Here is a 26,531-nt window from a genome sequence, read left to right as displayed (position 1 = left end):
CCCTGGCTACCATTAATCTACCTTCTGTCTCTATCGATTTGCCCATTCTGGATATTTCATATAAATGGAACCAGACTACATATGGTTTTTTATGTCTGGCTTCTTTAAGGTAGCATGCTTCAAAGTTTATCCATGCTATAAAATATATCAGTAGTTCACTCATTTTTATGGTAGAATAATATTATTATATATGGATATATCACATATACAATTCTATTCTTTTATATGGATAAGTTTGCTTGCCCATTCATCAGTTGATGAACACTGGGTTGTTCCTACATTTTGAATATTATGAATAATTCTGCTATCAGCATTCATTTACAAGTTGTTGGGTGAGTACATGTTTTCAGTTCACTTGGGTAGACACCAAGGAGTGGAATTATTGGGTAGCTCTGTGCTTAACTTTTTAAGGAATTACCAAACTGTCTTCAGTTGTTACATTTCTAAAGGGTTGGAAATAAATTAAAAAATACAAATATTTAGTGATGTGAAAATTTTTAAATTCAAATTTCATTGTTCATAAAGTTTTATTGGAACACACCCATGTCCATTTGTTTAAGTGTTGTTCAATGGCTGCTTTCACACTGCAGTGAGAGTTGAATAGTTATGACCATGCTTAAAGCCTAACATTTTTACTGTTCTGCCCCCTGCCTCAGAGAAAAACAAAAACAAAACAAAATCTTTACTGTCTAGATTTTTGAAGTACTGGAATCATGGAGCTTTGGTGGGGAACATTCTATATGATGCCTTTGCTTTGTGGTACGTCTAAAATGCCTGGCGACCCGAGCTAGTGAGAGCGTAGAAACTGCCATCTGATCGCATCAGTTCTCATACATAGTCTCTCAATGTAGCTAATTATCTGGTAATTTTAGAGTCGTGTGTGTGTGTGTGTGTGTGTGTGTGTGTGTGTGTGAGAGAGAGAGAGAGAGAGAGGGAGAATGAATATACCTAAAAATTTCTAATTCTCTTCTGATCTTTGCTATTATACATTTTTACCTTTTCCCTTCCCCCAAATGAAAGAATCTTCATGGTTTTACCTTGTCATAAGTAGCATCCCCAAATGATGAGAAAACCTAGTTCTACACCATTATTTTAAATAGCTATAAAAAGCTTCATTAACTTACTTATGTGTTTTTATAGGTTTACTAGAGGCCCGATCACGAATTCATGCACCAGTGGGGTCCCTCCACCTGGCCTGGCCTGTGGGATTAGGTCAAAACTGGCTCTCTGACATCCCCCAAGGGTTCCACATTGTGAGAGGGTGCAGGCCAGGCCAAGGGACCCCACTGGTGCACAATCGGGGCCGGGGAGGGATCTGGAAGGTTGGCCAACTGGCATGTCTGGCCCATCTCACTCAGTCCTAATTTGCCAGACCCCAGCTGCAAGCTAACCTACCGGTTGGAGCATCTGCCCCCTGGTGGTCAGTGCACATCATAGAGACTGGTCGACAGGTTGATTGTCTGCCCTATGGTGGCCAGTGTGTGTCATAGCGAGAAGTTGAGCGGCTTTAGCATATCATTAGCATATTATGCTTTGATTGGTTGAATCGACGACCAGTGACTGGATACTTAACATATTAGGCCTTTATTACATAAGATAAACAGTATGTAATAACATTTTGGGTTTTGTTCTTTCATTCTGCATTGTTTACTTGCTTATAGTTTACTTGTTTGTCATTTTCAATAGCTATATATTTTTCTGTAGTTATAATTGTTTTTAAATTGGTATTGTGGAGCATTTAGTTTTCTTTGCCTTTCACATCTATATAAAAATTATTTTTCCTTTTGGTATACTTGCAAAGGACAGAATTACTAGATTGAACCATGTCTTGTAACCTGGGAGTAAACCAATCCCCAGCAAGTTTCCATTACTTCACTGGCAGATGCCTCAGCTAAAGCAGAGGTAGCTGTGGAGGTTTTATGAGGATCATAGGCCTGTCTACTGTTGCTGTCCTTGGAGCAGGTCAAAGCTCCCAGAGGAGTGGATCCAGGAGTCTGTAGTTCTTTTGTTTGCATCTTGGTTCATTAGCAGAAGCAGGCTCTGAAAATAGACAAGAACCCCATTCTCCATGGATCTAGGGATAGACACTTTTGTTAATGCCATTTATTTTTGTAGGTAGGCATAACAGAGGGAAGATCAGAGATGTCTCCTACCTTCTTTTCAGAAGTTTTCAGTGAATGTTTTTCAGCCTGAAAGTGACAGGCCAAAATCAGGGCATTGAGTTGTGTTTTTCCCCCCATAAGATTTTTTTCTTATCTGACCTAATTTTATGTTGAGACATAAATCTGCTAACAAGTTTTATTTTAGTGTGCTAGTAAAATAGAAGCAGGCCCAGTTTAGTCTTATTCCATTTTACATGAATTGAAAAACTACCCAGTACCTAATATTCTCACTATAACACCTTTAATTAACACAAATCCTGTAAAATAAAAGGCTAATATATGCAAGTAGACTAAATGGCAGAACGAGCAGTCACTATGATGCTCACTGACTACCACAGGGCAGACTCTCAACACAGGAGCTGCCCCCTGGTGGTCAATGTGCTCCCACAGGGGGAATGCAGCTCAGCCAGAAGCTGGGGTCATTGCTGGCGAGGGCAACAGCTGGCTGCCTGCATAGTTTTTACATAATTATCTAGCATCATAGACTAGAAGATCAAGAGGGACATCCCCCGAGGGCTCCTGGACTGCAAGGGGGCACAAGCTAGGTTGAGGGACTCCCCCAACCCAGTGCAAGAATTCTGTGCACCGGGCCTGTAGTTTTGTAAGATAAAAAACCAAAAGCCACAGCCATCAACAACTCCTGAAAATAATTACTATTAACAATTTGTTGTATATCTTTTTAGGCCTTCAAGATATATTTAGCATATATAATGCATTCAGTATATTCAAACAACCCTAAATTATATATCTATATATCTATATATATATCTCTATATCTATCTATCTCTATATCTATCTATCTATATCTATCTATCTATATATATATATATATATAATGTATCCAGTATTTATTATATGTATATTTAGTATTACACTTTGGTTGAATATATATATATTCTACAACTTGCTTTTGAAATTTTAATATATTTTAGGCTGCCATATGTTTTTCACATGAGCAGAAATTCATCTGTGGGAAGGTTGCAAAAATTGTTTAAAACTGTGGGAAGGTTGGAAGAATTGTTTAAAACTATGATGACTGGAGAATATTGAAGCTGGGTATATGCAAACTGTTATAACGCAAAAGTTAATCAGATACAAAATGGAGGCTTTATTATATTCTTATTTTTCTTTTGTCTACATTTCCTTAATTTCAGAGTGCAATTAAATTTGAATTGCTCAAAATAACAATTTTACCCAGTTTCAGATGTATTATAGACTGATCCATTACTTTGTCTAACATATGTTTATTGAGGGCATATATGCCCTACACTATGGCACTTCCTGGTATCACTAGGAATGTGGTGGCACTAGTCACAGAGTGGCAGTGATAAACCCTATTGATCTGTTAGTCCGTGATGCTTGATAATTATGTAAAAACTAGAGGCCCAGTGCATGAAATTCGTGCACTGAGGTTAGGGTGTCCCTCAGGTTGACCTGCTCAGTCCATGAGCCCTCAGGGATGTCCTACTGACAGCTTAGCCCTCCCCTTGGGGAGTGGGACTAAGCTGTAGTCTGGTCTCCCTCTGTGGGAAATGACCAGGCTGATCAGGTGAAGGTGCCACCTCCATCACCCTGCTGCTGCTGCCACTGCTGGTTGCTGCAGCTGCCAAGGTGCTTTTATCAACACAGTCTCCAGTCCCTTCAGCATGAAAAAAATGACAACTTTCTTTAGGCATTTTCAAGACGTGTCTTTCATGGAATATGACATTTCTTTTTTATTTTTAATTCTCACCTGAGGATATGTTTCCATTGATATTTAAAGAGTGGGGAAGAGAGAGGGAAAGACTGAGAGAAACATCACTGTGAGAGGGACACTTTTGATTGGTTGCCTCCTGCATGAGCCCTGACCTAGGCCCCAGCCAGGGAGGAGCCTGCAACCTAGGTACATACTCTTGATCAGAATCGAACCCAGACCCTGAGATCTGCAGGCTGAGGCTCTATCCACTGAGCCAAACCAACTAGAGCAGGATATGACATTTCTTAGCCCCTACAGCAATGGACTTTGGTTTTTTCCTTTAGCAGTGAGGTGGAAAAACCCTAGATCACCTTCTTGGATTTTTTTTTTAATATATTTTATTGATTTTCCACAGAGAGGAAGGGCGAGGGACAGAGAGTAAGAAACATCCATGAGAGAGAAACATCAATCAGCCACCTCCCACACACACGCCACTGGGGGATATGCCCTCAACCAAGATACATGCCCTTGACCAGAACTGAACCTGGGACCCTTCAGTCTATAGGCTGACACTCTATCCACTGAGCCAAACTGGTTTTGGCTCTTCTTGAATTCTTATTACCCAAGTTACCAAGAACAATGTGAATGGCGGTGTACAGGGAGTTTAGCCAATGAGCGGTCAGAAAAGGTGTTTCCTCTGCAGCTCACGCACAGAGGTCCCCCTGATGTGTGTCCGCTGGGGTGGGAGCATGCTCCAAGCTGGACCATGGCTGCTCATTGCACGCCCCACCTCTGTGTGTGTCCGCTGGGGGCCTGCTCCCTGCCGTGCCATGGAGGCTCAGAGCAGGTGCCCTGTGTGTTGTGTCTCCACAGCCCGTCCCCAGCCCAGCCTCCCTGCTGCCACTAGGGCTGGGGGCGGCAGGCAGTTCCCTCCTGCCCATCTGAGCAGGCAGCTCCTCCTGAGCCTGGCTAATTTGCATATTCTCTCTCTCTCTCTCTCTCTCTCTCTCTCTCTCTCTCTCTCTCTGTCTCTCTAGATGTGGTCATATGAGCCACATCAGGTTTTATAGGGACCAGTTCTTCATTGGCTGAATGGTTACTTTTCATTTTGCTGTATATATCACTTTACTGTTTTATGCGTTTTCATGTGGTTTTCAAACTGACTTATAGACAGAAGACAGATTATGATAATTAAACTAATGATACAGGTACCTCAGATTTGCATACAGCTTTGCTGCTTAGGAAAGAAGAGGTCCAATATTTGGCTTAGAAGCAACAGACTCCTCCTCCCTGGTTCTTTCGTTTACAAAGATGGGAAAGAGTGAATGAACGCAGGGAGGCAGCATAATCTTGGTTGACAGTGAGCTTGGTGCTTTTATTGACTTTAAACCTCTACTTTGGAATGTGTTATATATTCAGCCCAGATGTAAATGCTATTTTAGTGGGCACCTGTTCTCTGACTCAGAGTTGGACTTTATACTCTGTCATGATCTTACTAGCATCCCTATGTCACAGAACACATGGAACTCCAGTCTGCACTGTATCATTTGCATGAACAGGGCATTGTCGGCCTTATTCCTATTCTACCCTTAGGCCTGGCCCATGGTATGTCCTTAGAAAACATTTGTTGAATTTAAGAATGGATGGATGGTTGGATGGATGGGTGGGTGGATAGATGGATGAAAAGGAATTTTCCTCTTTGTTCTGTTTTGTAGAATAACCCTTAAAATCAGTGGTTCTCAACCTTCCTAATGCAGCGACCCTTTAATACAGTTCCTCATGTTGTGGTGACCCCCAACCATAAAATTATTTTTGTTGCTACTTCATAACTTCATAATTTTGCTACTGTTATGAATTGTAATGTAAATATCTGTGTTTTCCAATGGTTTTAGGCTCTACAGCATCGGTTCCCACAGGTTGAGAACCGATAGCAGGGTCAGAAAACACAGATATTTACTTTACAATTCATAACAGTAGCAAAATTACAGTCAGGAAGTAGCAACGAAAGTAATTTTATGGTTAGTGGTCACCACAACATGAGGAACTGTATTAAAGGGTCTCAGCATTGGAAAGGTTGAGAGCCACTGCTGTAGATTTTATCTCTCTCATAATTTGGGGAGGGTTCTAAAACTTGTCCATGAGATAGAGGGTAGTAGAAGTCATCTGACTCTTGGATAACAGGTACTGCATTCAAAATGTCTGTTTTTATCTGTGTGCCTTCTCTGCTGTCACCTATCCAAGCTTTTATGTTGTTGAACTTGGGATGAAGATACATCATTTTCCAGAACATAAATCTACTTCTGGACTTTTCTTTTCCTTCCTAGTGTGGGAAGAGTTGGCCTACTATGAAGAGAACACACGGGAATTTCTTTTTCCTGAGCCCAAGCTGACGCCTTCGAGCCCTGGCGTAGGCAGGGAGGTGCTCATGAAAACGGCCGCAGGTTTCCCAGTAAGTGATCTGTGCCCAGCTGGCTTCTGTGGGAAAAGCACTTCTTGGGGCCTGAGCGTTTTGTTCCTGATAGGGCTTGTTCTTGGACTGGTCACTTTATCTTGGGCAGTACCCCTGTTATTCTGTTTAGCAGTCTTGTTTATTTTTAATTTTTATTTTTTTAAATATATTTTATTGATTTTTTACAGAGAGGAAGAGAGAGGGATAGAGAGTCAGAAACATCGATGAGAGAGAAACATCAATTAGCTGCCTCTTGCACACCCCCTACTGAGGATGTGCCTGCAACCAAGGTACATGCCCTTGACCGGAATCGAACCTGGGACCCTTGAGTCTGCAGGCTGACGCCCTATCCATTGAGCCAAACCAGTTTCGGCAGCAGTCTTGTTTAGATGCCCCACTCGGAATGCCAAATTACACTGATTCCCATTATTGATCTGAGAGGTGAGAGTTTTACCTAATCTGGCTAAATCATTGCCATAGTCGCACTGTCACATAATTATAAGGATGATACATATATTTTTTAAACCTCCTCTTAATGCAGGTTAGCTGGAAGATTTTGTCAGTTTATTTAATTGCAGCTATTATTTTAGCAATAATAAGAGTAAGTAGGGCAGTAATAGTAATAATGCTACTTCTCATTTATTTTGCCAATTGGTTTTTCATATGATATCTTGTTTTCCTCATAACAGCTCTCAAGTGAGCTGAGGCAGATGCTAAGGCCTCCACTTAATGGAGGAGAAATGGACAGAGGTTCCCTGACTGACTAATGAATGTTATTAAAAGATAGGGCAGTCATTCAATCGATAACCTAACTGTTTGTGGGCATTATCTGAACCCAAATTTGAATATTCATTTTGATGTTATTTGTGATAATTTCTGACTTTGCAACAACTCTGTTGTTGGAATGCCTGGGTTCAGTAACCAGCTTTGCCATCACTAGCTGGACAAGTTACTATCTGCGTCTTAGTTTCCTCCTCTACAAAGTATAGAAACTAGATATTATTAGGACCCAACTTATGGGTTGTTTTGAGGATTAGATGAGTTACTATATGCAAAGCACTTAGGTCAGGGCATATAATACAATTTATGTGTTTAGCTATTCTTATTAAGTATATGCTATACTAGTATTTTATTTTTCATCTTTATGGCTATCTAATTGACAACTAAAAATTATACCCATTTAAAGTGTACAACTTGATGTTTTCATATATATCTACATTATGAAATAATTGCCACAGCTAATTATCATATCCATCATTTACTGTTACTAGTTACCATTTTCTTTTCTTTTGTGGTGAGAACTCTTAAGGTCTACCTTCTTAGAAATTTCAAATATGCAACATAGTATTGTTAACTATAGTCATATTGCTATACATTAGATCTCCAGAATTTATTCATCTTGCATAATGAAGCATTGTACCCTTTGACCAACATCTACCCATTTCCCCCATCCTCCAGCCCCTGGCAACCAGCATTATACATTTTGTGAGTCTGACTGTATTAGATTCCTTATATAAGTGAGATAATGCAATATTAATTTTTTCGTGTCTGGCTTTCATTTAGCATAATGTCTTTCAGCTTCTTCTGTGTTGTTGAAAATAGTAAGATGTCCTTCTTTTTAAAGGCCGAATAATATTTCATTGTGTACATATATTTGTTATGTGCATATTTTAGGTAATGTATATGGATAATGCCAACCACACAAAAGAGCAATTAAGTTCTTGCACAATTTCAAATTAGGATGGGATAGGCAAAAATACTGTTCCAATAATTTTGCTTGCTTCTTTTATGCTGTTTTATTTTTAGGGTATTGCTCCAAAAATAGAGTTTTCTACAAGGACAGCCATCAGAGAATGTGTGTTTCTGCATAGAAACAGATTTCTTGTAAGTATAATCAAGAAGCCAGTAATAGAAATGTCAGAAATTTTCAGTTTACCAAGTTTAGATACATCTAGATAAGTAAAAATGTGGAGACTTATTTCTAGTTTTGAATTTATTCAAACTATTTGCTCTGCCTGTCACATTAGACTGATTATGCTTGGCACATATTCATCAAGGTATAACTGGTAGAGCAGAATGGTCTAGGGCACATGTGTCAAACACAAGGCCCGCGGGCCAAATCCGTCCCGCCAGGCCTTGCAACGTGGCCCGCACCGCGCTGTCGTTACTGCACTCCGCTGCGTTTCCATCACAATGACAGTTTATGACTGTTCAGTAAACCATTCGGCCTGCGATTTAGGCTGGATTTTAGATTTTCACCCCTTCTCTGATTGAGTTTGACACCCCTAGTCTAGGGTTAAGATCACAAGTTTGATGTGTAAGCTAGTTAGCTTTTTTGTTTTTTGTTTGGTTTTATTCTTTTTGTTGTTGTTGTTAATCCTCACCTGAGGTTACTTTTCCATTTTTGGAGAGAGTAGAAGGAACAGGGAGAGAGACAGAGAGAAACATCGATTTGAGAGAGATACATCGATTGGTCACCTCCTGCAAGTGCCCCAACCACGGCTGGGATCGAGTCTGCAACGGAGGTACATGTCCTTAATTGGTATAGAACTTGGGACCTTTTAATCCGTGGGCCAATGCTCTATCCACTGAGCCAAACCGGCTAGGGCAATGGCGTTTATTCTTGATCTTATGAACAGTAATGTTTTTTTCTTCCTTATGCTGAAGCTGAAGCTCAGAGTTGTATTCATGGCCATCGGCAGTAGCTGTGAAGGGTCTTGGGCATCCATAAGCACTACCTCTATTATACTCTCTTGTTCAGTCCTAAGTTCCCCTTCATTCTGATTTATTTCCATGCTTCTTTTATCTTATTGCACACAAATTTTGTAACCATTTAAAGTCCTTTCTAGAACATTATGGAAGTGAATGAATGTGATATCCTTCTATAAATACTTGTCATCCTAAATCTTGCCTGATTCAGTCTAGAAGACCTTGAAATGTGTGCTGTGGATACTGAGTGACAAGGGTCTGTGCAGATCCATCAATCCTCTGGGCATTATAATTCATATAATTGGAGACCAATGATTCATTTATGGAAAGCATTAGCTGCTTTTTAGTTTTTCTTTCTTTACCCACTACTTTCTTCATTCTGTTTGATATGTGTGCACAGTGAGTTTTTCAATCTCTTTTTCATATCTCCTAATATATATCTTCATTTAAAGCCTTAACTTTTAAAAGTAGTATCTTTTATTTTTCTTGTAAGTACCACACTTGTTTTGGAAAATTATAAAATTTGAATAAGCAAAAAGATATAAAATTATGTTATTCTTACTATCTATAGATGATATGACTAATTTTTGAGTCTATTCTTCTCTACAACACACTTTTATTTTAAAGGATTAAGATCATACCATTTTGTACCCTTTCTTTTTCACTTAATATGCCATGATCATGTCCTGATGTCCTTAAGTACTTTTATACCAGGCAAATCTTCATGGCTTCATTGTATGCCATTGCATGGTAGTGCCATAATTTGTTTGGTAAATCATTTTCCTATTGCTGGGCACTTAGCTGATATGTCACAGTCCAGTGAGGAAAACAAACCACACATGTTATTTTAACAGAAAGATTTAATGTAAAAAAGGAAGGCTAACTAGGAGATAGAATGCTGAGAGGTAAAGGGTAACACTGAAGTGATGGGGGTAGTGACTACAGGAAGCAGCTCCACCCCTAAGGCTGAGGAAACAAAGGGAAGAGCCTAGAAGCTTGAGGAAGAGACCCCATAGAAAGGGGGTCCCATAGCAAAGGGACTCTGGGGAGAGGCTGCCTTCCTGGGTGCTTCTTCAGAAAATCAAAGTCTGACTCCCAGACTTTGATGAGCTGGGAGTCAGACCTCTAGGAGGGACACTACTCATCGCTGGTGCCTCAGATTCCATGGGGCGAGATTCAAATCCCTGAGTGCCGGTATGCCTGAGGGGGGCACAATGAGACTAGTTCCGGGATTATTGGAGTGGGGAGAACTATGAACTGGAACCATTTGCTGTTGCCAAGGTGAAGAATGGTTGCTGGGGTAGGATGCTGTCTGGAATAGAATGCAAAACTGGAAGTGGCCAGCTCCGTCTTCCTGATTCCATCCCGCTGTCTCCCTCTAGTGCTTTCTAGTGGTAGAGCCTAACAATAGCTGGAAAAGCAGAAGGGGTTTGCAGAGTGCCAGTGCTCCTCTAATAAAGCTGAGTATAAAAGGTGGGTTTGGGAGCTGGAAGACAATTGTTTACTCACCATTCACCAATCTGGTTGGTTTCTCACTTTGGAACTGTTTTAAGAATTTTTTTTTTAAAGCTAATACAAAGCGATAATTATTTCATTATCATAAATTAATTGAAGTGAAATGGCTGGATCCAAGTATATGCCAGTTCCCCCCCCCCCCTCTCTCAATCTCTCTTGATGTCTTTTTATCGATCAATCATCTATCTGTAACCAGGGGAAGTGTCTGATACTTTCCAACTGTCTCCTAATGCAAATAAACCTCACTGGTATTTGAAATGTAACATACTAGTGAGTTATAAATACTAGTGATGTTAAGCTGAACTGAAGAAAAATTAAGTAGAGAAATGCCCTTCCTTGAATTCCTATTTTATAAATCTAAGATGTGCAGTCTTCTACCTTAGTTAACAAAGTTCAATTAAATACAGTCATATTCTGTTTGAATTATTTTGCCCTCCACCCCCATTTTTGTTTTTAAAAGAATTGTTTCTCTTTTTGGTTCCAGGGAGAAAGATATAAGTCACAAAGGCCTTTATTTACATCATATGAACCAACATTCCTCTTAAATAATACACATATGAAGCCAAGAGAAACTAATCTCAAGAGACTGCCCCAAAGCGTACACTTCCAGGATCCCTTTCCATATTCTACCAAACGTTTCTTCCAGGACCAACCAGCAGCTCAACTGAACCTTGGAAATAATTCCAGAATCCCTGGAGAAAGCAAACCTCCATTTGTAGTTAGACATGTGAGCCTAAAATTCTTTATCAGAATTCTTTGGAATGGTGAGGTTGTGAATGAGTTCAGAATACAAGAAGTTTGGGTTATAAAAATAATTGGAATATATATATTCCAATTATATATGCATATATATATATATATATATATATAAGCAACCATTATGACAATGACTGAAATGACTGATCAACTAGTGGCTATGATACTCACTGACCACCAGGGGGCAGTTGCTCAATGCAGGAGCTACCCTCGTGGTCAGTATGCTCCCACAGACAACCTCCTGAAGCTGACCAACCTCTCCCAGTCCCTTACTGTAGCCCGCCAACCTCCTGCAGTCCCTCCTCCTAGCCAGCTGGCCAACCTCCCAAGGTCCCTCCCCCTATCCATCCACTGTCCAGCAGGTCCTGATTAGCCTGGCCCTGGTAGGGACTGGGCGATATGGCCCCAATTGGCCCTGATCTCTAGCCAGGTTTAGGGACCCCACCATGCACAATTTCATGCATCAGGCCTCTAGTATTAAATAAAGAGGGAATTCAAACTGAATAATAATGATGATTAAGTTATGTTATCTTTCTAGAGCCATATTCAGAAAGCTCTTATAAAGATGTCTTGTATAGAGGATTTTCTCAGTAAATATCAGCCATCCCTATGTTTAATTTTTGAGAATTATTGAGTGTGATGTCTACACATGGCAACTCACCATTTATCCACAAGAATTAGTGAACTGATGGGTGGAAGACAAAGTTCAATTATTATGCATAACAAAGTCTGGCATATAATCTGTACAATCTAAAACTAAAACTTCATCAGTTTTAAAGAAAACTGCTTGAGTTTTTTAATAAGGTTGTTGCTCATTAACCATACTTTAAAGAGCAGGGGAAAAAATATATCTGCAGGAAGAAGCAATGATGTGTCATATTCAAAGCACTTGATCCAACGTACCTTAGATTTAACCTTCAGGGAGAAGTGGGCAAATTTAATAGCATTAGTTCTTTTAGTCTCCTTAATTTTTTTTAACTATTATAAAAGTAATGGAAATACAGAAATGTTAAAAAAAATTACCCATAGTTTCACCAGTATAATAAAAATAAGTAATTCATTTTCTTTAATCTTTTTAATATTCATAAGACTTGATTTTTTCCTACAAAGTCATAGTCAATACTGTAGTATATACTGATTAGTTTCTCAACATATACAATTAATATTACATTAAAAACATTTTAAAAATATATTTTATTGATTTTTTACAGAGAGAAAGGGAGAGGGACAGAGAGCTAGAAACATTGATGAGAGAGAAACAATAACCAGCTGCCTCCTGCACACCCCCTACCAGGGATCTGCCCGCAACCAATGTACATGACCTTCACTGGAATGGAACCTGGGACCATTCAGTCCACAGACTGACTCTATTCACTAAGCCAAACCGGTTTCGGCCATTAAAAGTGTTTTGATATTATTTTCTATTCTTCATTAGCATCAGTCCATGTTCTAGTTCTCCAGTCGTTCTTATAACTCCAGTAATTAACTACTGATAATGTAAAGTTGATAATTTGACTTAAAGTCACTAGTGGTGATGTTTGTGGATCCCTGTTTGCAGATCATGTTGTCCCATTTATGAAAATATGTTCACTTAAGTAAAATAATGTAGTCAACACTATTCTTCTTTTCAAGGGTACAGACACTCAGATTGGCCCGGAATGTGAAAGACTGAACGGTGACCTTGTGATTAATCCCCAGGCTAGCACTGCCCAGACTGTTTAGGAACATGAAACTCTGTCCTATATTTATGTATTTATGTATTTATGTATTTATATTGTTGATAGTATTACAGATATCCCTCATCCCTGCCCCGCTTCCCCCCGCCCCCTTACTCCCTTGTCCTGTTTTTAAAGAATGTAAAATAAGCTTCACTTAGTCTCTTCTGGGCTTGACTTACCAGTGGTTAGACTATAACATGTGCCCATGGTTATTTATTTATGCTAACATTTAAATTTTAGCCTATCTCTTCGTGTTAGCCTTAGTGAAGAGAGGGACAAACAGCTTCCCCTATCAGGATAACGTTCAGCGTACATTGAGATTGTGATTTAATTTGTTCCCAGCTCTCTTTTCTCACCTGCATGACTGACAGGGAGGAAGGCATTACAGAGACTGTGGAGAAGGTAATACAAACCATGGTGGATTTACGTCTTATTTCTTTCCTTTTCTTTCAGGTGGACAGTGCAAAGCCCTTTGGTGAGGATATTTCAGAGCATTGTTCCCGGAAGTCTAGAAGAAAATCTAAGTTTCCAAATTTCCCCTTTCCTGTGAGAAGAGGTACTCAAGTTTTTTGTTACCCCTGTAATTTCTCTATGGAAGCAAATGCATCCTATTTCTAGATCTTCTTTCATTCTGTGGAATGGTTTTTTTGTTTTGTTTTTTGTTTTGTTTTTGTTTTTAACTTGGAGTTTAATTCTCAAGTACTCTCCAGCGGTGCAGTTTCCAGGGAAGGAGTTCTCATGGAGCAGAATCAGCAGAGAAGCTGTGTGAGAGTTCCCCTAGAGAACTCTGGGCACCCAGGGTGCTCTGGTTGCATCAGTTTCCTAGCTGGGCTAGAAAAGCAGAGAGCAGCTTGTTCTGGGGTGAACTTCTTGCAAAAGCACCATTGTTAGCCAACAAATAAGACTGGCCATTTCTGTGGATGGGAAAGAGCAGGAGATTGGCGATCAAAAGAGTGTATAACATTTGCTTTACAAGATTCCATGTTAGGGAGGAGGGGAGTCAACTCTGTCTGAAGCAGTTAGGTTAAGGCAGGGGATCTCAAACTGTCAGGTGTCAGGACCCTTCTGCATTCTTCTTTTAAAAATGTTTTTATTGACTTGAAAGGGAGAGGGAGAAGGAGGGAGGGAGGAAGGGAGAGAGAGAGAGAAGAGAGGAGAGAGGAGAGAGGAGAGAGGAGAGAGGAGAGAGGAGAGAGAGAGAGGTCAGAGAAAAACATCAACCTGTTGCCTCTCCCACAAACCCTGATTGGGGATCAAACCTGAAACTTGAAACCTAAAACCTGGGCACGTACCCAGACCAGGAATTGAACTGTGACCTCCTGGTTCATAGATCGATGCTCAACCACTGAGCCATGCCGGCTTGGCTAAAGGTTTATTCTTTTTTGGGGGGTGGAGGTGGAGGTCAATCCTCACCCGAGGATATTTTTCCATTGTTTTTTAGGGAGAGCAGAAGGGAGAGGAAAGACAGAGAAAACGTCTATGTGAGAGAGACATATTGATTGGTTGCCTCCTCCATGCACCCTGACCAGGGCCAAGGTACGTGCCCTTGACAGGAATCGAACCTGGGACCCTTCAGTTCGAGGGCTGAGGCTTTATCCACTGGGCCAAACCGGCGAGGGTCAAAGGCGTATACTTTTAAAGGACGGCACAGATCCTTATGTAACTCAAGCCAGTGCTCTTGGATCACAGTGACTGCAGCCAACGAAGGACAGAGTACAATTTGATGCAGAAAGTGCTTTATCACCTCTGACATTTAAGTCCTTTGGTTTGAAAATCACCGGGGTGGCCTAGAAAGGCAGCACTGCCTGCCCTATTACTGGGAAACCAAGCAAAAGCAAATGTCCTTTCCCAATTATGATAGCACTCGCACATCACACTGGTCTCGGCCTTTATCTGTTTCTAATCCTGGCAGGTGGGGAAGTAAGATTCCAGAGAGGTTATAGAATGTGTACAGGTCACACACCAAGTTTTTGGCAAACCTACATTTAGAGAAGACGTTCAGACCTCTGGGCTCAGATCCTGTAGCTTCCTAGCCGGACCTTTGCTTAGGTTACCTGTCAGCTCATTCATCCGGGCCTAAGATAGAATAAAGCGGTGCTTCTCCAGTTTGAATGTGCATTGGAATCACCTCGGGATCTTGTTAAACTGCGGATTCTGAGTCAGTGGGGCTGGGGTGAGGGCCTGTGATCTTTCTTTTCTAACAAGCTTCCAGGTGACACCGGTATCATGGGTCCATGGCCTGCACTTTGCGAAGCACAGGCACAAAGGCGAGCCCCCTGGGGAAGTAAGCACTCAACATCAGGCACAGGGGACTGGAGGGCAGGTTTGTGGCTAAAACTGGGAAGGGCCTTAGCACTGCTGGTTCCCTGAGAGCTTCTGGGACAAGAGGGACACACACACATACAGGCATGCCAAGAGGATGTGACAATCGCCAGGCTTTAAATTACCTTTTTATAGCTTCCTTCTTACTGCCAGTGGCACAAGGGGAATCAAACAATTCAGGAAAAGTTCCTTGTCGCTGCGTAAGCCCAGGCATTCGGCGTGGGGTGGGGGGAGAGCACCGTGACCATAGCATGGCCTTGCACATACTCATTTCAAAAGCATTTATTTTTTTCTCAACCCGGAAAAGTCCAATTTATTCTTGGTTTCATTTTTGTACATTCATATATTCACTTTCTAGTCCGTCTTACCATTAGATCTGGCATTAGATCTATTTACTTATTATGAGTATTTAGGGTAATCCTAACGACTTAAACTTTTGCTGCATCATGTTTCTGCAAGCTCTTGCATATTCATTGTCTCAACCTAACATTTATGTCGACCTTGGACAAGTATACTTAAGAGTTTCTGCATCAATAAGATTCCACGGAAACCAAATGTGAAGGGAATGACCGAAGAGGAAGAGTATATGCATTTTATATTTGAGCCACAACGGCTTTCTTATAGGCTCTGGGCTCCTGAGCAAATAAGAGTTTTCCAGGCTGTTGAAGGGTTACTGAACTCAGGGCTTCACTTTCTTCTTCTTCTTCTCCTCCTCCTCCTCCTCCTCCTCCTCCTCCTCCTCCTCCTCCTCCTTCTTCTTCTTCTTCTTCTTCTTCTTCTTCTTCTTTTTTAATATACATTTTACTGATTTTTCACAGAGAGGAAGAGAGAGGGATAGAGAGTTAGAAACATCAGTGAGAGAGAAACATCGATCAGCCGCCTCTTGCACACCCCCAACTGGGGATATACCCGCAACCAACATACATGCCCTTGACCGGAATCGAACCTGGGACCTTTCAGTCCGCAGGCCAATGCTCTATCCACTGAGCCAGACCGGTTTCGGCATGGCTTCACTTTAGACTTTCTTTTACTTTTCTCAAAGCCATGCATGCTATGGGAAGTAATTGATTGATAACCTCATTGTTGAGCTCAGGAGGACAGAAAAACTTGGAGAGAGTGAGTTGCTGTGACCCAAGGGAGATTTAAAAGTGATAGTGTCACTTATAAGGGAGCATTTAAGTTCTATCACAATTCATTCATTGTGTAATATTTTTGTGCTGCTGTGGAATATGTGGAACAGTAGTTTTTAAGGGTGATTGATAACAATAAGTCATTGAATCACCTGTTCCTCTTTCTTCTAGCTTCTTCTCTTGACAACCTTGCAGCTAACGTAAAGGTAATTTTAGAAGTAGCATTGGTTACGTAACTTATTTCCAGCTATCTAATGTTAACGCCTGTGCTTCCCCCAATGAGTGGTGAAAGTGTACTTCTAGCCAGCTGCTGATGGGATTGCTGTGGTTAGAATGGAGTTCAAGAGGTGCGCTGGCTCCGTTGGCTGCTTTGCTTCACCTTGTTTGTTCCCTCATGTACACTTTTCTTTCTCAGCAGGAGCGAGGGTGTATGTAGGCCCAATACCTACTTTATCAGTAGAATCTTCATTGATTTTTCTCTAATCAAATACCTTTATACCTAGTGGTGATAAAGCACTTGTTCTTGAGGCTTGAATGGCTTGTCAAGGTGAAGAGGCAGAGTTCTGTAATAAATGTATATATACAAAGAAAACGAAGTATACCGTGCTTCTTATGCCAGAGCATTTAAATATTTTGTTTCAAAAGGAAATCTTTGTAGCTTGGTAAAAAAAAGAATTTTTTTCCCCCCCAAACCCAATAATCTCCAGGCCTCCCAAATTAAAATTAAAGTTCAGAGCATGAATTTATTTTGGCTTGTTAACTCATGCCAGACAGAGATTTTAGTTATCTTTCCTTGTCCTCTTCTCCTGAGCATTTGTCTTTAGTCTTCTCTGCACACCCTCCCCCCCTCTCTTTTATTGCAGGAGAATCCTAGGGCAGGTATTCCATCTTGCTCACAATTCTCTTTCTTGTCCCACCCCACCCCACCCCACCCCACCCCACCCCACCCCAGCTTTGAATTAAGCAAACAAAAGTAAAACTATAACTAAAGAAGAATGCACATTGTCACACAGGTTATCAAAGAGCCAGATGAACGGATTTTTTTAAGGAATCAATCACCATCACCGTCAGGTCCGAGAAAGTTTAGAAAGCCCTCCCCCCATTACTGTAACCAAGGGGACGCGGATTTCCACCGGGGAACTTGGTTCGCCACCCCCCAGCACTCCAGGTCTCCCAGCCCTGCTCTGGATCAGCCCCGTCTCCGAGAAAGGTCAGTGGCAAGCGCCTGTCTCTTTGCTTGAAGAGTGTCTTGTGTTCTGGAAGGAGTAAAGCCCTGTCACCTCACCTGTTCACTTCCTCAGGAATAACCTGTTGGGGACACCTTGATATAAAAATTTATTATTTCTTTTTTTTTTTTTCACGTCAGACGGGTCATGTGCCATAGGCGTAACAAGGTTAATGGGCGGCACACCTCACACAGCCGCGTGAACACCCAATCATCACGCTTATGAACTCCGAAAGGATCGAAAAATTTATTATTTCTTTAAATATCTTCCTCAAAGTAAAAATTCTGCTTTTCTCTTGCCCCTTGGAAATCATATCTCAGGATGTTTGCTGGGAATGGGATAAATAGCTAACTTGACATAAGTGCTATTTATCTATCCATTTTTAGATGGGTATGCATTTTAAAACTCAATCTTTTCAACAGTGTGAAAGTAGTGTTCACTATTTAAATTTTGGAAACTACAGAAAAACAAAAATAAGTGGGGGGAAAAAATCACCCATAGTCTCGTCACCTAAAGACAAACATAAACAACACATGGATATATTTTCTTTCTCTCTTTCTAGACATGGTTTCCTGGTTTGTTTATATTATTGTTACAAATTTTAAAAACTGTGATTGCATATGTCTAGAGGGCAGGCCAGAGATGAACAGGACTCTTGATTTTCCAAATTTCATTCTCTAGTAACATGATTAACCATCTGGTCTGCCCAGGACTATCCTGATTTTAACCCTGACAGTCTGGCATTCTGGGGAAACCCCATAGTCCCAGGCAAACAGGACAGTTGATCACCTTCACTCCAGGGAAGTGGCACCAAGGGTAACATTAGTGAGATAATATTGTTCTGAATAAAGGATATGCAGTCTGCTTTACTCTGCAATATTAGTGATGAGAATAAGGTAAATCCTTATATCACAATAACACAGTTGCTCACAAATGGACTCAGTAAGTATCACTAAACAAGATTTTCATAATCAATTTGCTAATTCTGCCTCAGAATTTAGGAGTTCATACTTACCCCCTCCCAAAAATGAATGAATGAATTCAATCACTCAATAAATACTTATTAAACTAGAGACCCAGTGCATGAAATTCATGCAGGGAAAAGGTCTCTCAGTCAAGCCTGCAACCTCTCCAATCTGGGATCCCTCAAGGGATATCTGACTGCCTGTTTATGCCCTATCCTGGCTGTCAGACATCCCTCTCACAATCCAGGACTGCTGGCTCCCAATCACTCACCTGCTGCCCGCCCTGATTGCCCCTTACTACTTATGCCTGCCAACCTGATCACCCCCTAATCACTCCCCTGCCAGCCTATTCAATGCCTAACTGCTCTCCTGCTGGCCCAATTGCCCCTAACTGCCCTCCCCTGCCAGCCTGGTCATCTTTAACGGCCCTCCCCTGCAGGCCCAGTCACCCCCAAATACCCTCCCCTGCAAGCCTGGTTACCCACAACTGCCCTTTCCTGCAGGCCATCTTATGGCAGCCATCTGTGTCCACATGGGGGTGGCCATCTTTGACCAGATGGGAGCAGCCACCTTGTATGTTGGAGTGATGGTCAATTTGCATATTATTCTTTTATTAGATAGAATACCTACCATGATATTCAATACCTTTGAGACTCCAGGATGAACTATTAATCTAAGTGTTTCAGTCCCAATTTCAGGCTAGGAGTAGAAAGAGACATTAATCAAATAATGACAAAATGTCCACTAGGAGAAGTGCTGTAAATAAGGGGTAAATGAACTCTAAATGCATAAAATAGGGAAGCGGAACTCCCTCTTCATGAAGGGGATTGGGAAGGCCCTTCCCAGAATTCAGTAGTTGAACTAAGCTCTGGAGGGTGGGTAGGAGTTACAGGAGTGGAGACGGGCTGGAGGTGGCAGCCTTCTAGTCGGAGTGAGCAGGGCTGGGAAATGCCTCCGGAAGGAGAAAATGCTTTATGTTTGAGGAACTGGAAGATGCTGTGAGACCCGTAGTTAAGGCTGGGTCTGACTGGCCTAAAGTCAATGAGATAGCAAATTACATTCTTACGGTGGAAAACAATGGGATTAAATCTGGTAGGGAAATTTTTGGATTAAATTCTTAAATGTCAAAGCAAGATTTGTCCTTTAGAGAGAAATCTAAAATACATAGAAAAGGATGAAGAAGAAAGTCCCTCACAGCCATACTCCCAAACACAAGCCATTCTTCCACCTTGGTGGTTTTTATTCCCAGTGATGGTCTAGGCACAGGTTTAATAAAGACATTGAAACCACCTGTACACTATTCTTCCTGGTGCTGTGTTTTTCTTACTATTAAGTTATGAACACCAACCCACCCACACTGTTATGTGCTCTCACTATCCTTTTTATTAGCTGCATAATACGTCACCCTGTTTAATCTGTCCAGCAGGTTCCACCCTGGACCTCAGTCCACATGGAAGAAGATCCATGAAAGGGTATGCAGTCTTCTGACGTCCCACAGAGCTCGGCAACACCCAAACAAGGTTAGGGCTTCTAGCCAAACGGCATCTTTGCTGACAGAATAAGATGGGCCCTGGGAGACTTAGAGTTAAGCGTGATAGGCAGACATTAATGAAGTAATCACAGAAATCAATGTAAAATTTTGTGACACTGTCCAAGGAGGTACATGGTGTCCTGGGAGTGTAAGAAAAGGGGTATTTGATTTGGTTGGGAGTCAGGGTGGGTTTCCATGCAGAAGGTACAGTGGCACTTCTTCTGGACATTCGGCAAGGTGTGCATCCAGAGAAGGTTCTGCAGCAAGAGGGAGCAGGGGCCTTTCAAAGGACTAAGAGAAGATTGCGTAACTGGCCCCAAGCACATTCCCTTCCACCACACACAGGAGTTCTGGTCCAGGGAAGAATCCAGAGAAGTGTGTGTGGTCTGTGTAAGGCCACAGCATGGAAGAAAAGTTTTCCTAAAAACTGTTGAACAAACTCAAAAAGAGTCTGGAGGTTTTACTAGAAGTAAATGATAGATTTATTCAAGGGTTCTAGAGTTTGCAAATTGGGAACACAGAAAGAAAGAAGAAGAAAAAAGGAAGAAGAAGAAAAAAAAGTTACACTGAGAAGACAGTAACAGGAGTTTGCAAATTGTAACTTCTTCATATATGGGAACCCTGCATATACAGCATATATGGGATTCACAGACCTCTGAAACGCAAAACTATACATCCTGTTATCATTGCTCTGTTTTACATTATGAATAATGCAGTTGCTGCATTTGTTTTGTTATAGGATGATTTTATCTCTGACGTAAATTATACCCTAGAAAGACCAAGCTACCCTCTGAAGAACTACCCAGTGCATGCACAGAGATATTTTTAAGCTGATGTCTTATGTAAGTAAGCAGCTTAAGTGCTGCTTATTATGGTTTTCTAAAATAATTTTAGTTTCCAGCAGCCAAAATGAGGTAACTAGAAAACGTTGTGGACAAGAGATGAGGGAGAATTCTAAGAACCACATTCTTCTTTCACACAGTATAATAATGACAGGGCATATGTGGGTCTGCCAGCTCGCTCGCGCTCTCTCTCTCTCTCTCTCTCTCTCTCTCTCTCCTCCTACCCCAGCTCTTTCAGTTCCTTGAACACAAGCTCTTTCTGTTCTAAGGTCTTGGCACATGCTTTTCTCTCTGCCTGTGTCACACACACACACACACCCCTTCCGGGGCATACCTTCTTTGGTGCCCTGCACTTTCATAGAGTGTGACACAGTTTGTTGTTCTATGTTTATATGGGTTGATTGCTTACACACCTGCCTCTTCTAATTCAGTGAAACCTGTCTCTCCTGCTCCCTGTGTTATAGCCGGCATGTAGTGCATGACAATGGGCTCTCATTTAACTCGGGTGAATTCAGCCACACATGCCAGGCTTGTGCCCTCAACAGACTCCCAGTCCCACTCCCTACCTGCCGCTGTCTTTGTTTCAGACGACTCTACACTGTGCTTGGTGCTCAGTAAATATTTTTTGAACGAAGGTTTAATGAGGGAATGAGGTAGCTCTAGAATTCAGATAAGTGGCAAGTAGTTGGCTATAGAGTGGGGTATTGTCATTCTTCAGGTATTCTCTTCTTTTCCATTTCTAGCCCAGGGCCCAAGTAACACTTGCTCTTCATTATCAAGTCCTCCCGGGAGTGCCAGGACCCCAATACTCCACATCTATTAAACGAGTTAACATTGAATCCTCACAATCCTGTGAAGTAGTTATTATCACTACTTCCATTTTACAGCTAGGGAAACCAAGGCACAGAGCACTCAGGTGCCTTGCTCAAGGTGACATGGCTAGTGAATGGAAGTTGAACCTGGGGATGAGTCTGGCTTCAGCGCACACGTTGTGAACCATTACCTTCTAGGGCTTCTCCAAACCTCAAGTGTGTGATAGGAGAACCTGGGGGGGAGGGGGGCGGGGGGGGGCGGAGACAGAGCGAGCCCTTTGGAACCCCAGCAGAGCTCGTGGACATGCCCATGACCGTCTCCCACAAGGACCCTGTGGTGCTGTGTTATGAAGTCCCTCATTCTAGCCACTTGAAAATAGTCACGAGCCTTTTTTAAACAATAAAGGAGTGTGGGATGACAAGATAAGGATTTCCTTAGTTACGGTCAGGCTCCCAGCGTTGGCCAGGACTCCCTGCCTTCAGCGCGGAGGAATGTGGAGGACAGCTCAGTGATTGCCTATTCTGCGGGCTTCCACCTCAGAATGTTCTGCTTGGTAGATTAAAGGATGGATTCTGGGCCACTTAATGTCCCGTAGCCAAAACTGCCATCTAGGCATTTATTAGGTGGTTATTCGGAACATAACCCACGTAATTACCACTTAGGGAACACGGCCACCTAATTACCAAATGCCAGATCGCGTCGGATTTCAACATAGGTGACATCGAGTTACAGAGAGTCCTGGAACAGCGGATATGTGCTCACTGATGTGAGGGGATAGAGTGAAGGTGAGAAAAGCATTAGTAAATTCTGTCTTACAAAATAGGCTTCCAAGGTAACATGAGATCCACGCCACTGGCTTCTACCCCCACTTGCTGGGCCATGGATGGGTCATGGATTCCTGGTGAGGCAGGGGGCCTGGAGGGCTGGGTTAGCGAAGGTTTTCATGCTTGTAAAACACCCAGGCGACTTTGGCTGTCGTGAGCAAATAGGGCGTGTATTAGAAAGATGCCGAGTATCACAGGGAATCCAGGGAAGACCCAAATAAGCAGGGCCAAGCAGCTAATGCTGGGCCCCGCAGCCAACACAAACGTTGGGAATGCAGGCCGAGAGGAGCGCTCGGCAGAGGACCCGGTGGGTTTCCACGGCACGCCTCCTTCCCTGCTGCTCTTTTGAAAACAGTGCTGCACGAACATGCCGCATGTCCTAATAGCCGATCCCTCCCACCCCAGAGTAAGCCCCTGGGTGCTCATCTCTGGAGCGGAATGTTTTGTCAGACAGCGCAGATATGACACTTAAGGTGCTGTCATTATTCAGCTAACACACTGACTAGTGTGCTTCATCATTGACCACCCCAAATTCTGCTCTAAACACGCCCCCCCCCCCCCAAACACACACACTGATGGCGCTTATGTCCCACGTCCTGGCACAAGTCAGGGGGATTGGAGGGCAGCACCATTTCTCATCTCTTCCGGACCTTCTCCGCTTCCACTGTTTCATTGGTGATCAGCCTGCCCTCTCCTGGTTTCCTGGTGATCTCAAGATTAGGGGGAATTGAAAAAGTACGTAGATTCTTGCCACAGAAAGGCCAGGGATTTTTGAACCAACAAATAATGAGTCCAATGGTCTGACCAGGGAATGGGTAGAGGAAACGAGTCAAAGGGGTTGGAATATATTTCTTCTTATTCTGAGTGGGTTGGGATTTGATATTTTTGGTGTAAAGTAGATGATCCCTTGTATACTTTTAAGTGGTTAAAATGGTGAACTTTGTGTTATGTGAATTTTATCACAAAAAATTCCTATAAGCGCATGTGCATGCGCGCGCACACACTCTTCCTAGCTCTCTTAGAAGCTTCATGGCCTCTGTGTCCTTGTTCTTCCCATGTGTGAGCTGATCGCCCATGTCCACTGAGATGCCACTCGGGAGGATGGGCCTGTGAGGCCCTCTTCTGTGAAACCTCTGGGTCCCTCATGAACCAGGGCCTCTGCACTTGTCCTCCGCATGCTCTTGTTTCCCTCAGCCTTGTACTGTAATTGGGTTTCCTTATAACACTCTCCCAAGAAAGGGACAGAGGGCGGGAGGGGAAGTTCTCCAGGGAAGGAGAGGAGACTGCCCACATGGAGTGTTCCACACCTGTGAGCAGCGTCCTGTGATCCATTTCCACCACCACTGCTGGCCTTCAGGGGGCGCTAGTCCACCTGTAATGCTCCCAATCTGACGGTGAGCCAGGAAATCAGACACAGACAAGAATGATAGAATAAACTTTTCTAGAATTAAAGAATAGCCAACAGGAAATAAACCAAGAAAAAATAAATAAAGGACAACAATTAACTGAAGCACAAGTTTCTGATTCTGTCACCTTCAGCTCCTAAGAGTATGGTTTCCACCCTTACCTGGCAGCTGGCAGGCAGGAGCTGTTTTATTCCACCCACAGGGCCCCCTTCACCTCCAATATAACCAAAGCAAAAAGCAAACCGGACTATAGATTCTGAACTCCACCTGGGGGACCCTCCCTCTTTGACCTGGTCAGCAGTTTCTGCGGGATTTATCATTTGGTGGCTTGTGGGGATTGGCTCAATGGGTAATGATGCACCTCCCTTCATCGTTACCCATTGAGCTCCTGGTCCTGTCAGAGTCCAAGAGACCCCATAGGCTTGGCTGCATCCCTGAATCACAAGACAGACTCCACAAATGACAGAATCACGGGGAGCTGGGAGTGGGGCCCAGGCCCCACTGCAAACCAATTCAATTGAAATCCCCGTGGTAGTGCCCAGTATTTTTATAAAGGTCCTTTGGGGGATTCTGATGCACATTTAGAATTGAGAATCTCTACAGTAGGCTGCCAGTGCCTGAGGGTGAGGGACTTGGAACACCCCCCAATCCCATACTGACCCCACTCCACGTTCAAAAATAATTGTTTCAAAGAATAGAACTGATTGGGGGAATGGTTAACAGTTTAGCTCAGTGACACCTGACAGTTTGTAGTGTGCCAGGGACTAGCCCACGAGTGTTGTTCGGCAAACTGCGACTCATGAGTCACATGCAGCTCTTTGGCCTTTTGAGTTTTTAGCAAAGGTCAGCTTAGGAGTAACCTAATTAAGTTAATAACAGTGTACCTACCTGTATAGTTTAAGTTTAAAAAAATTGGCTCTCAAAAGAAATTTCAATCGTTGTACTGTACACTCTCCATAGGTGGCTCCACTGCTGATTATCATACTCATACACTTTCCAGAGACCACACATCTGCCTTGTCATGCTCACTCTGCACTGTGAGTGTATGATAGAAGGGGCTCAGACACCAAGTGATCCCTAGGGAGAGAGACAGGCCAAGATCAGGGTAGAGTGAGATCATCGCCTTGGTCCTGTTGACTGTTGGCTCTTTTTCTCAGTCCCACCTGTAGGGGAAGCTGAAAGAACGCTGGAGGAACGTCACGAAGAACTCCCTTCAACCAGACAACTAGCACGTCCTTAGGGAAATGAACAATTGTTTGTTATGTGTATGGAGTTGCCGGTTTCTAACCCCTTTAAATCAAACCCCGTACTCATACTTTTGTACCCAGGTAAGAGTCGTTGATTAAAGTCTTCGTCATTTGGGGCTCAGATTTTCTTGTCAACATGGAACATTTGTGTTTTGTTTGTTTTGAGCTTGAAATAGGAAAAAACAATGGTTGAGTGGTGGGTGCTTGGAAAGTACTTCTTAGATTTCTACTGAAAATGTCAAGATGCCTTTTCAGTGTTCCTCATCTGGGCAGTGGAGTGTCCTTGAAAAGTTCTCTCTTTCCCCCCCTTCTTTCCCTCCCTTATTGCCTCCTTGATTTCCTTCCTCTTCCCTCCTTCCTCCCAGCCTGCCCCTTTCTTTCCAAATCAACTTACAGTTTGCATGAGTTAGAGAAAGCTGCTTTTTAGAGGAATAAACCCAGTCAATCTTCTAGGAAAAGATTTTCTCTTTTAGGTAAATCTGCTTTTTGTGCTTTTCATTTGTTTCTTAGTAGTGTTAGGTTCAATGTACCTGAAGTTCACTGAATACCTAGGAAGAGGGAGGACGGTATCTGGACAATTCAGATCTTGCATTAAAGGTTTAATTTCTATGATACATTTGTAGGAGGAGGCTAATTTCTTTGGCCCATAGTTTAAACTTTTTTCTGTCACTATCCCTCCTTTTGTTCAGCGATTCTGAATAAATTCACACGAGGAACAACAGCTTCCTCAAATAGATCTACTTGAAGTCAATAGGCTCTGTAAATATGACTGCCAAACTGAATTTAAAATCGGTTAGACTCCTAGCTTGTTTTGCTCAATGGATAGAGCGTTGGCCTGCAGACTGAGGAGTCCCAAGTTCGATCTCTGTCAAAGGCAAATGCCAGGGTTTCAGGCTCAATCCCCAGTAGAGGGTGTGCAGGAGGCAGCCGATCAATGATTCTCTGTCATCATTGATGCTTCTGTCTCTCTCTCCCCCTCTCCCTTCCTCTCTGAAATCAATAAAATATATATATGTGTATATATATATATATATATATATATATATATATATATACACACACACACACACACACACACACACACACATATATATATATTTAAATATATTTTATTGATTTTTTTACAGAGAGGAAGGGAGAGTTAGAAACATCGATGAGAGAGAAACATCCATCAGCTGCCTCCTGCACACCCCCCTACTGGGGTACATGCCCTTGACTGGAATCGAACCCGGGACCCTTCA

The 26,531-nt window shown here is 42.3% G+C and overlaps 1 protein-coding gene and 1 non-coding gene across 4 annotated transcripts in view; one reads left to right on the top strand and one right to left on the bottom strand.

The window, feature by feature from the left end:
• The window catches only part of SPATA6L (spermatogenesis associated 6 like), a 34,953-nt gene extending 9,540 nt beyond the window's left edge, over positions 1-25,413 (top strand). The window contains exons 5-13 of one of the 3 annotated variants that reach the window (XM_045580166.1): positions 6,162-6,286; positions 8,093-8,170; positions 10,995-11,237; positions 13,438-13,540; positions 16,608-16,642; positions 17,450-17,646; positions 20,054-20,147; positions 20,898-21,000; positions 25,201-25,413. In XM_045580166.1, the coding sequence (XP_045436122.1) occupies positions 6,162-6,286; positions 8,093-8,170; positions 10,995-11,237; positions 13,438-13,540; positions 16,608-16,642; positions 17,450-17,646; positions 20,054-20,147; positions 20,898-20,987 (965 nt within the window). In that variant the 3' untranslated portion in view covers positions 20,988-21,000; positions 25,201-25,413. Of the gene's footprint in view, positions 1-6,161; positions 6,287-8,092; positions 8,171-10,994; positions 11,238-13,437; positions 13,541-16,607; positions 16,643-17,449; positions 17,647-20,050; positions 20,148-20,897; positions 21,001-25,200 lie in introns of all 3 variants that reach the window. The other 2 variants (XM_036433952.2, XM_045580167.1) reach the window with 2 other exon arrangements.
• On the bottom strand, positions 17,797-17,900 carry LOC118716802. The gene has a single exon (XR_004987263.1). It is a non-coding gene; the product is annotated as a small nucleolar RNA U13 (small nucleolar RNA).
• Positions 25,414-26,531: the final 1,118 nt, after the last annotated feature.

This window comes from Pipistrellus kuhlii, unplaced genomic scaffold (genome assembly GCF_014108245.1).
Source record: "Pipistrellus kuhlii isolate mPipKuh1 unplaced genomic scaffold, mPipKuh1.p scaffold_m20_p_12, whole genome shotgun sequence".
Taxonomy (NCBI): domain Eukaryota; kingdom Metazoa; phylum Chordata; class Mammalia; order Chiroptera; family Vespertilionidae; genus Pipistrellus; species Pipistrellus kuhlii.
This window is presented reverse-complemented; position numbering and strand designations above follow the sequence as displayed.